General features: G+C 31.3%; 1 protein-coding gene across 1 annotated transcript in view; it reads right to left on the bottom strand.

Annotated features, from left to right (window-relative positions):
• Nucleotides 1-3,532: 3,532 nt before the first annotated feature.
• Nucleotides 3,533-12,610, bottom strand: part of LOC134241598 (uncharacterized) — a 14,330-nt gene continuing 5,252 nt past the window's right edge. Inside the window, exon 4 of the mRNA XM_062723630.1 lies at nucleotides 3,533-3,621. Coding sequence (XP_062579614.1) covers nucleotides 3,533-3,621 — 89 coding nt within the window. The remainder of the gene's footprint in view (nucleotides 3,622-12,610) is intronic.

Below are 12,610 nucleotides of genomic sequence, written 5' to 3'. Positions count from 1 at the left end.
TTCATTTTTTAGATAATGAAAAGCATTTGACAGAATCTCGCAAAATGGTTTATTACCGGTATATAACTTTGTTTGTGTAATCTTTGAATAAACTCCAGATTTTTGCATATTTTAAAGTACTGGTATAATAACAGCAAGTATTTGGTATCATTTTGTGGTGTAAACTCCGATTTTGTTTAAAAATTCCAAAGTGTATGGCAATTAAGAGTGCTGATTGTTGTTATGCTTCGTATGCATATTAATGATTTATCGTATAACGGGTTATTTTAGCAGAGTGCCAAAAACGGCTATCTTGGCGTTTTGTTATACCTTAGTCTGAAAGTGTAGCGTATGCTGGTTTTCTTCTCAAGTCAAACATGATAAGTGACAAATTACTGAGCGAGTTTGTAAAACAAGGTCTTAGATATGTTTGAAAACAATTGTAGCATTTAAATGTATAGTAGTTTAATTTGAAACAATTTTTGGTTGCAAAAATTTTTCAGATATTTAAATATCAGGAAAAAACTCATAGATATGATAATGTATAGAGGTTTGCTCTGACCTATGGAGTCTACCTAAGAAAAAAAGGCCACATTTATCAATTTAGCCCTGTATAGTCCATAGTTCAAAATTCGAGATGCTTGAGAGTGACGGAGAAATTATTGAAAACCCTTGAAATATTCTGGCGAAGTGTCCTTGTACATATGTAAGATGTTGCATGTCTGTTACTTGCAAAATATCTCGCAAGAGAAGAGGGCGGACGGTAACACAATCTTTTTCCACATTTTTTTGTGTGGATAAAACGGGGTGAATATCAGGATTATTAACATTAATAAAATATTTTTAAAAAATTAAGTTTTAATATTGCAGTTTTACAAACTCCTTCAGTATGTTTGTCACTTTTCATGTTTGTCTGGAGAAAAGTGGTAATCCAACTTTAACACATACGAGGGTTTTCCGGTAAAATCGTCGACAAAGCGTTTTTCTCTAATAATAATAGACGCACTAAGCTGAAATTTTAAGAGAATGTTTATCATATTTAAGTGCATTATAATTTATAATAAACGTTTGGATAAGAAAAAAACAAAGATTTTATTATGCTTGAATATGCAAAAAGTAAGGTCCTACGGCGCACGGTCAAAAAACTAAGGTTTTATTAGAGAATACATAAGTATTGATTTGAAATAAAATATTTAAAAAGATAAGATTACGGTACACATTATCCTTATTCGATTCCACAATTTATTTTTTCATCTTTTTCAAGAATGCAAGGCGATTGGTCAATTTTTGGCAGTTCCCTGAGTATTAGAAATGAGAAAGTGGTGAACACAACACGTAAAAATGATGACGTTTGATAACGTTACGGCGCACTTGAAAGCATTTCGCTTTGATTTAGATGGTGTTATAAAGCCCTAAGAAACTTTTAATGAATACAGAAGGAAACCCCCCCCCCCCCAAATTACCAGATCTTTAGTACAGAAATGAAATAGGAGTTTTTGTAGTAAAGTCTTTCTTGATCGAGTCCAGAGATAGTACAAATTATACGGACAAACGGCTATTGTAATAGTAAAAGACGCTATCACTGTTGACCGTCAATATAAGATTGTCTATTATTTGAATGATGGTGGGAATATTGTCTGTAACTTATTAATAAATCCTCAGAAGATCGCACGTTTGTGCCAGATTGGTTTCTTAAATCTTTATGGAGACTAAAGTACGGCATCAATTAAATTTCAAAATTTAAGTTAGGACTTATCCAACTTTATTTTAGCGCAAAAATGAAACGTGACGCTGTTTCAGACACTTTGACGTTATCATCCGTGGGCAATACAATACATAACATTAAATTTCATAACTCATTTATTTATGCATATATCTAATTCATTTGCTATATTTATTCAGAAAATATTTACCAAGAAGTAGTGATAATTTCAGAACGCAGTGATTATTATTATTCACGCGATACAACTCGTTCACGATTTTACCGGACAACCGTCGTAGGTCTCTTTCTAAGCAGGAAATTCTTCAATATAATAGATCGGTTTAGAATATTTTTATTTTCCCAAACAACCGAAATGATTTTGAACTGCCTTATAAATTGAATTCCGAAAACTTCATAAGAATCCTCAAAAACAAAGATTCATAGCGGGTTCCAGTAAATGTTCAACCAAGCCTCTTTCCTTACTTCTCACTAAGATACCAACAGCTTTAAATCTTAGGACTTTTCAACTTTATATTAAACTATTTCCTACGATAAATTAAAGTACAGGCTTTTCGATATCATTGACAGCTGCTTTTTTAATAAAAAAAAGGACTTTTCTTACCTTGTTAGTGATCATTTGCAAATTGATTTTGTCAAAAAAAAAATATTCTGATTATGCACAAAAGTATGCTGAAGTCGATATAAAAAAAATCTTGAATTTCTGATATTTCATTATTTCATGCATTTTACACATCATGCTCCCTGGACTGAAAAAAGTTAAGAAAGTTAGAAAAAACCTATTCTTTATCCTTAATTATATTTTTAATGTATTCAGACCATGCATTTCTGTTGTCAGCTAATTTTTTTTACGTGGATATACATAACATTTTGATTTTTTCTTTTTACCGAACTCAGTAGTTCCATTCCTTGCCAAAACAAATAAAACAATAAAAAATACTTAAATATACAAACATTTTTTATCATATTTACAAAGTCAGTTAATTATGTACATGTAACATAGAAAAATCTCTAACAAACAAAGAATTTTTCGAAAGAATAGTAAGACAAGAAGTAAAGAAACCACAACGCTCACCTCAGTCACTTGACCAATTATTTACATGCTTTCCTATGTACAAATTTGATTGTCTAATGTGTTTTCACCCTTTGACAAGGGCAATGATTAATGAACCGACATATAGAATTTTTCCTTATAAACATGACTTATCATTGGTTTATTGCTGTTGTGGAAAAGGTTCCTATAATCTTTTCCTATAAATTAGTATTTGGGAGGATGTTCACATTTATCGGCTTTACCCTACACCTGTGGCTTTTAAAATTATCCCAAACGAGGAAGCTAACTTTTTTTATAGGACTCAACAAAGTTTGGTGTTCTAGAGAGAAGGAGTTTTGCAAATTAATATATACACTACTTCATGGAAATTTTAATCCGAGATTTATCTTTTCTAGTCAAAAAATTCCTTTAAAAAATCACAATTTTTTTCCTTCATATTTCAAACAAAAATAAATTGGTTTATATTAGACTTATTTTAACCTTGTTTTGAACCCTTAACAATAAAAATAGGCTTAGTAAATTTCCACAAAATTTTCTCTTTTTTTGTGGATCTGTAGCTCTTTAGAAGAAGCTTTTTTAAAGATACCACCCTTTTTTAAGATTTCAGAATCCCATTTGCCCTTTGATACTTTGTTCCATCTTTAAATCAAAATTGATGTCATGCATATGGTTAACGTTGTTGAAAACAAGTTAGTTTTATTAAAAGTATACAGACGGACGAACATTTGATAAAGAATTCTGACCTGTGACGAGAGAGAGAGAGAGAGAGATTTCAAAGCTTATGAATTTGATTTGTTTGGAGAATCAATCATTGACTTCCCCAACCCTGAGTCATTATGTCCGGCATCTTCCTCTTTCTCTTCTTGACCTAGAATAGTTTACAAAAAGTGTTAAAAATAACATAACATATCAATATTCTTTAATAGAAATGTACGTGAACGTACATTTGGCATTGCTCTATAAAGTGCAATTTTACCAACGGGCGAAGCTTTATAGCATTGTTTTCTTATCTAGACCTCTATATGTTGGTGTGATATACCTTGTTAAATATCAAACTATCAAATAAATTAATGTATTGACAATTTACCCGACGTTTCTTTTTCTCTCAATAAAGGTAATGATTCATGACTTCTTTTTACTGAAATCGAAATTTCTATTTCTTATCAATATTGCAACATTCCCAGTGCGTTAAATCTTAAAAATAAAGAAAATTCCATTTTATAAAAAAAATCTTCATTGATAAATTAATCTCTATATGTGTACTCACATTTCAGTAAACCCAAAATATGCGCCCATATCAAAAAGAATTTCTATACATTTATGTGATATACCTTGGTAAACGACAAAGTAAAAAAAAAAATCAATGTATTGATAGCTCACTCGACATTTCTTCTTCTGTAAATAAAGGAGTTGCTACTTGACTTTCTTCTACTAAAATCGAAATATTTATTTCCTATCAAATTGCAACATTTCCAGTTCGTTAAATCTTTAACAAATTCATTCAATTTTTTTTAAAAATCTTAATTGATAAATTCATCACTTTATGTAGTACCTACAATTCAGCAGACTCAAAATACGCGCCATATCAGAAAGAATATCTATATATTTATGTGATATACCTTGTTAAACGGCAAACTATCAAATAAATCAATGTATTGAAAGCTTACTCGACGTTCCTTTTTCTGTCAATAAAGGTAATGATTCATGATTTCTTTTCACTGAAATCGAAATTTCTATTTCTTATCAAAATTGCAACATTTCCGATGCGTTAAATCGTAAAAATAAACAAACAGTTTTTTTTTCTTAATTGTTACGTTAATCTATATATGTGTACTCACATTTCAGCATATCAAAAATAAGCGCCAATATCAAAAAGAATTTCTGTATATTTGTGTGATATACCTTGTTTAACGCCAAACTATCAAATAAATCAATGTATTGACAACTTACTCGTTTCTTCTTTTGTAAATAAAGGAGTTGTTACTTGACTTTCTTCTACTGAAATCAAAATTTATATTTCTTATCAGATTCCATCATTTCCAGTGCGTTAAATCTTTAACAAAATCATTCTTTTTTTTCAAATCTTAATTGATAAATTCATCACTATATGAAGTACCTTCATTTCAGCAGACCCAAAGTAAGCGCCAATATCCAAAAAAAAAAATATCTGTATATTTATGTTATATACCTTGTTAAACGGCAAACTATCAAATAAATCAATGTATTGACAACTTACTTGGCGTTTCTCTTTCTGTCAATGAAGAAGTTGATTCCTGGCCACATTTTACTTAAATAGAAATTTCTATATCTTATTAAAATTCCTATATTTCCAGTGCATTAAATCTTTATGTAACATAAATGTTTTTAATTAATAACTGATTTTTTTCTTTCTTCATTTATCTACGTACATTTCGGTAGAGCCAAAATAAGCGCCAATATCAAACATATGCCAAATACAATCACAATAATGACCCCATGAGATTTTTCTGATCTGCAACAAATAAAAATACGTGTCTTATAAGGCAGTTTTAAGTCTAGTCAGTCGTGAAACGAGAATAACATTTACACAATATACATGTATATATGTTTTTTTTAAATGAAAGTATATCAGGAAAAAAAACTTGTCACTAAAGATGTGAAAAACTTCTCCCACCCCTTTAGAAAATTATCTTGATCAAAGAAAATAGGTTTCTTATTGATAAAGAAAGTTACGACGGCGTATTAGTGCCATTTTAACAATGTAGAATTTTTTTAATCGTTTGTACGATTTAATAAACCGTTTGTACAATTTAATAAATCGTTTGTTCGATTTAATTAATCGTATGTACGATTTATTAAATTGTACAAACGATTTACTAAATTGTACAAACGATTTATTAAATCGTACAAACGATTTAATAAATTGTACAAACGATTTAATAAATTGTACAAACGATTTAACAAACAAATTGTACAAACGATTAGATAAATTGTACAAACGATTTACTAAATTGTACAAACGATTTAATAAATTGTACAAACGATTAAATGAATCGTACAAACGATTTAATAAATTGTACAAACGATTTAACAAACAAATTGTACAAACGATTTATTAAATTGTACAAACGATTTACTAAATTGTACAAACGATTTACTAAACCGTACAAACGATTTATAAAATCGTTCAAACGATTTATTAAATCGTACAAACGATTTACTAAATCGTACAAACGATTTATTAAATCGTACAAACGATTTAAAAAAAAATTTCTACATTGCTAAAATGGCACTAATACGCCGTCGTAGAAAGTAGAGGGACAGAAATATTAAAATAATTTTATCAAACCATGGTGTATTACATGTATCTTTTAATATCCAATACGAAGAACTGAGATGCATGAGATTTACTACATGAGATTAAAAACTTTTTATCGTTGTTTATTATGTATAAATGAAAATTCCCTGCATTTTACCATAATGTACATTGGAAAAACTTGTTTTTCGCTTATCCGTTATATGTGCATGTATTAGAAATCTTAAAAGAGAAATTATTCAAAATTCATGAAGCTTAAACTTATTTTTATTTTTTGTTTATTTGATAATTAAAATATAGAATTCATATTTTTTATTTGAATTAAGATACTTTTAAAAAAGAATAAACGGAAGAAAGAACTATGTGCGGTATATTGCAAATATTTGCCCCTACAAAAGTCAAATTTTGAAACTTCCTGAAATGTGCTGAATTCAATAAATTGTATGAGAAATTTAAATTAATACAAAATATTATAGTGTCAAAGCAGTGTATTCACAAATTCTGTTTTCATGACGTCACAAACTAGGCCGATTTTATATCCTTTTTCAGAAAGAGGACGAACTGGACAAAAATTTAACAATTTTAGCTTTTAAATTTATAGAGCGCAAGTTTGTTCAGGAACAATATTCACATATTTCATTGATATTATCATTCTACACATCATTTCAAAATATTGATCCTGAACACACATGCGCTCGGTGACTTTTACTCAAAATATCGACGAAATGTGTACATTTTTCTGTAAAATTCATAAAAACTGAAATTTATGTCATGTTTGTGACGTCATTACGTAAATATGGCGTATCACTTATGAAAATGTTCAGCGTTTTGAGGTCAGCATATAATCCCCTGTTTAAGAACTTAAATAAATTTTATCTCCATCAAAGTTTGATGGGGGGGGGCAAATATTGGTTATTACCAAATAAAGTTCTTTAGCATTGTTTTCACATGTTTTCAAACAATGATCATAAAATTGAAGACCAAGTACTTACAGGGGTAAGATGTTTTCGGGCAAGGCTTGACCTAAGTCCTGAGGATGAGATTTATTTTTTTCTTTAATTTGGTAACACTCAGCATCTGAAAAAAATATCATCTATCATCTAATTATACAATTTTTTTCAAGATAAACTCGGTGACAAAAGATGCTTTTGATGCAAAAGATCTTTTGAAAATTATGAATTATTATTCAACAAGAAGATGGACATCAGTAACTAATAAAAGTATGATGCCTGAAATCTGATTTTTTTTTCAAAATCTTTATTGAAAAAATCTTCAGTATTCTTTATTTAAATATGCAAAAAATGCAATTAATATACAGCCTAAGTAACTTAAATAAGTATAAGAAAAGAATGACAACAATCTAAATTCATGTCTCCTGGTTCCAAAACTTATTTAATTGAGTGCGGCTCTTAAAGACATATACTAGAAGTCTACCTTTAAAATCGTGACTTCTACTGATTTTACTTGAAAAAGACATTAATGGTAATCTAAAAACCAAGCTCTATGATAAACGTGATGACTTTAACATTACTATCGTCAACTTCTCTTACTTATGCAGCAATATACCTTTATCGCCGGAGTTTTATTTATTATAGGTTGACTCGATACGGAACATACGGAACAGCTTGTTGATGAAACAAGGATATCAGCATTCTCGATACAATGACTTTCTCAGCAAATGCCATTTATCATGGAGTCGAGTGTTGACTGACGTTTTTCATTCTAATTGTTGGTCCATTATATATACACTGAATTGACGAAGTATTTTTTCCATTTTTCACGATCACGACGATGAACACACGGCGTTTGTGACAGTCAGCAGTGAATCCTTAATCCTACATGTCACCTGATCCCACCTCTGACGTTTTGTAGATCCATCTGCTCCTGTTTTCAATTGTTTTATGGACTTTTGATTGTAAATACTGTTTGTTATCTATTTATATTTCATTCATACATGTTTCGTAAGCAAACAATATGCAAGCACGGTGACAGTAAGCTCCTTTGCTAAAAAGCCAAATTGATGAGTACATAGTTAAAAGGACAATTTTCTTATTTGCACACTTCTAAGAACATTGTCAATAATTTTTCTGATGATTTTAGAAAAAAATTTAGATTGAATTGTCTGTTAAAAGAGCGCAGAGTTTCAGGGGACCAATTTTTATTTCATAAATGCTTATCGAAGCATCTTTTTTACGCCTCACTAAGATGACAACAGTTGGGAAGGACAGACTTCAAGAGTTCTGTGAAACAATATATTCGAGATGTGAGGTCATCAGATGTGAATACTTAGAATTTTAAGGAACCTTTGTAAATTTGACATCACAAGATTTTACAGAATCAAGAGCTGTAAATGCACGACTTTTCAACTTTATACACAACCATTCCACCACGGTTAAAACAAGTCCAGGCGTGATAACATCATTGAAAGCTGCTTTTAAAAATACAAATTTTAAACCTACTTACTTTGTCAATGATCATTTGCAAAATTGTTTTATTGAAAACATTTTGATTGAACACTCAAGTACTCTGAATTTGACAACAGAAAATGCTTGTGTTTCTGATTAACATTATATATCTTTGTTACTGTAAGTCGTTTTCATTCCACGGTGTTAAATTTCACAATATACAGTGGCTGGAAGGTTATTGTTGACAAACCAATCGTGTAGAATCGTTCGTGTATCGTGAGCGATCGTTCGTGTAACGCGAAAGATCGTTCGTGTATCAGACTCAATCGTGTGCGTTTTTAATCGTGCAAGATCGTGCGTTTAGAATCGTGTAAATTTCGTTTTGTAAGTTTTTATTGGAATGTTACATGTAAAATGAGCATTTCCCTTGCTTGTTTTTCTTAATTTATTAATTAAAATCCCAATGAAATGAAAAAGCGCAATTTACATAATAGAATGCAGAATGAACTAATTATCGCCCGTAAACAAGCAATATAGTAAGTCGTACGATATTAAGTTCTCGTCAAATAGCGCGATCAATATTGTGATAAACCGTACAGTTTAGATCTTAATCGCCTTATGAAAAATCTTATTTTAATTATTATTTGCTTCTTATTATGGTCAGGATAATCTTGAAATCAATTCATTGAAAATAAATATTTTTTTTACAAAGAAATAAACATTTCTCAATGCCTACATAACTAGCTAGTCAACAAATATACATGTACATGGACACAGCATGATTTTCGGAAGTTTTCATTATCTGTGTTTATCTCTTAAGCCTATTTGTAATTAATTAATTTTAAATTTCTGCAAATGAAAAAGTGTAAAATTGGCAAGTTTATCAGACATTGAATCAATGGAAACATAAGGATAAAATTTGTGTGTAATTATAATTTAAGTCATTCTATGCTGCCATTTTTGTTCAATCGTATCCCCCTTTCTGCATATCATGATATCCTATTCAATCAAATTATACGACCCACATACATGTACATTGTCTAATAGAGCGAACAAAATCCGTTTTTTTTTTTATCGGAGAATTACCTTAGAAATAATTATTTTTAATCTAAAATATCAAGTATTGCATATATTTAGTTACAGAAATATCATTTTCCGTTTTTTCTTCAACGTCTATAAAATAATATTGATAATTCTTTGAAATCTTAAATAAGTAATAAGCCGTATTTCGTTTTGAAATATTGATTCCTAAATGATTTGTACTATTTTGAGTGAAGAATCGTGCGTTTGCGTGAACAATCGTGTAAGATCGTGTAACGTGGAGAATCGTGAACGTGAAAGATCGTTCGTGTAACAGGTTTAATCGTGCGTTAATCGTGCGGAATCGTTCGAGTAACGTGATCGTTCGTGTAAGTTGTTAACAATAACGTTCCAGCCACTGTATCAAAAAGTAGCATTTGCGATGGTTTTAATTTCACGCTGCAAGAAATTAATTCAAAATTTCGAATAAGCATTTAAACGCTATAAAAAAATAAAATTTACGATGGGTTTAATTTCGCGGAACATTAATAAATCGCGAACATGGCGAAATTAAAACCATTGTGAATATTTGCCAATCTACAATATTTGGAAGAACAGGTTTTTCAACAATTTATTGAAATTCCCATGGATACCAGTTGCGCCCAGTTATACGAAGACATATTTCATGCTCATATGAAGAAGCATTTGTCCAAAAATCTTATACTTGAAAAGGAAAACACTTGCTGAGGACTTCAATCCAAGGTATAGATATACATCAGTGACGTATTGTCAATTAACAATGTTTATTTCCATTCTCTTCTCAATCTTATATATTCTGGTGAAATTTAAAAAAAAGATAGTTTATCTAAAAAGCTAATGGTAGCAAGGACATTTATTGTCCTTTATTTTCGCGAAAGGTAGGTGACATTAAATCTCAGTTTGTACGTCAGTAAGAATAAATTTAACTTTGGTCCTCGTGGTCATATATTCTGAATGAGATGATCAAGACAGGGCTTACATATCAAATATGAGCATTGGTATTCACCTGTGAATCACCATTTTAGATACACTATGATTTTCTTGACCATTAATTTTGACCTTTGTTCGAAAACAGTAAATTGATCATTTCTGAGGAGGAAAGATAGTACATACACAATATATTTGTATGTATATTAGCTGTTGTAAGACATTGCCAAATGTACGTATAATAACTTCTGACTCTGATTTCAAAAAAAGTTGTATTACTTGTAAATTTTGATTGAAAAGAAAAACGACTTTCACATTTGACATTACAATCAATGTTTAACGTAATTTTCAAAAACTTAACTTTACAACATGATGATTCGGCTATTGTGTAAGATGAAGAAGATGGGACGTTTTGCATTTAAAACGTTAAAAACGTCATTTTTGCCCCACATTTGACACCCAGTGGAAAATGAAAATTCCCAAACATTACTGCACATTAATATGACACCACCAACCATTTCTCAAAAGATGATTAGCCTACGGTGTAAAATGTAGAAGGAGTTCTGGGTAAAAGGGTTTTTTCGGAAAAAAAAATACCACGTTTTTATACTCCCATTTGACATCCGTGGGAAAATGAAAATTCCCAAACATTACTGCACATCTACATGTCCCAAAAGATTATTAGGCTACTGTGTAAAATCTAAGAGGAACTCAGGAAAAAAAGGAGTTAAAAAAAACGTCTTTTTCGACTTTCATTTGAGCCCCCTTTTGAGTCATTCAAGAGGGGGGGGGGGGGGGGGGGCAAAAGAAAAATTCCAAAACATTACTGCATATCTACATGACACCAGGCCATCAACCATCTCGCTGAAAAAGTTAGGCTACTGTTATAAAAGTAGGAGGAATACACTGAAGAAAGGGCGTTGGACATAAAACAAGAGGCCCAGGGGCCACAGCGCTAACCTGAGCACATCTGGCTTGAATTTACCCCCCCCCTTCCAGGCGTTCATCATTTGAACAAACTAGAATCTACACTACCTGAGGATGATTCCATATAAATACCCCGGGTATCACTATTCATAGCTTTGAAGTACTTGAAAGGAAGATTTAAAAAGGTTTCCCTATATATCCCTATGTAAAACTTGGGTCGGCCCCACAGAATCCCGAGGGCCAGGGGTCATGATTTGAAAAAAACTTGAGTCTACACTACCTGAGGATGGCTTCCCTATCAGTTTCATCTTTCCTGGCCCAGTGGTAATTGAGAAGGATTTTTAAAGATATTTCCTATGAATTCTTATGTAAAACTTGGGTCGGCCATTTTCGGCCCATCCTTGCCTCGGGGGTCATGATTTGAACAAACTTGAATCTACACTACCTAAGGATGATTCCACATGAGTTTCATGTTTCCTAGCCTAGTTCTGGAGAAGAAGATCTTTAAAGATGCTTCCTATATATTCCTATGTAAAACTTGGGTCGGCCATTTTGGCCCCAACCTTGCCCCGGGGGTCATGATTTGAACAAACTTGAATCCATACACTACCTGAGGATGAATCCACATGAGTTTCATCTTTCCTGGCCCAGCGGTTCTGGAGAAGAAGATTTTTAAAAAATGACATTAATTTTTAACAAATTTATGATTATCTCCCCTTGGAAAAGGGCGTGGCCCTTCATTTGTACAAACTTGAATCCCCTCACCCAAGGATACTTTGTGCCAAGTTTGGTTGAAATTGGCCCAGTGGTTCTTGAGAAGAAGATGAAAATGTGAAAAGTTTACGACAACAGACAACGGACAAATTTTGATCAGAAAAGCTCACTTGAGCCTTCGGCTCAGGTGAGCTAAAAAACTTCATTTTTTCGACCCCCATTTGACCCCCCGGGCCAAAATGAAAATTTCCAAAATTACTTCACATCTACATGACACCTACAACCATCTGCGAAAAGATGATTAAGCTTCTGTGTAAAATATAGTAGCAATTCGGGGAAGACGGGGTTTTTTGCATAAAAAAACGTTAATTTTCAACACCCATTTGGAGTAATTAATTAATCTGTTTAATATAATATGAAAACATTCTTATTAAATTCTTATCCTCAGATTTTTTCATGCAATAAGCAGATAATTTTCTTCGTTTGTTTGTTTGGTTTTTTTTTTTGTTTTATATAATTCAAAACAAAAC

The sequence above is a fragment of the Saccostrea cucullata genome, unplaced genomic scaffold, assembly GCF_032062105.1.
Source record: "Saccostrea cucullata isolate Sc308-1 unplaced genomic scaffold, CSIRO_AGI_Scuc_v1 ctg2838, whole genome shotgun sequence".
Lineage (NCBI taxonomy): Eukaryota > Metazoa > Mollusca > Bivalvia > Ostreida > Ostreidae > Saccostrea > Saccostrea cuccullata.
Note: the sequence above shows the minus strand (reverse complement) of the source record. Positions and strands in the feature narration are given on the sequence as shown.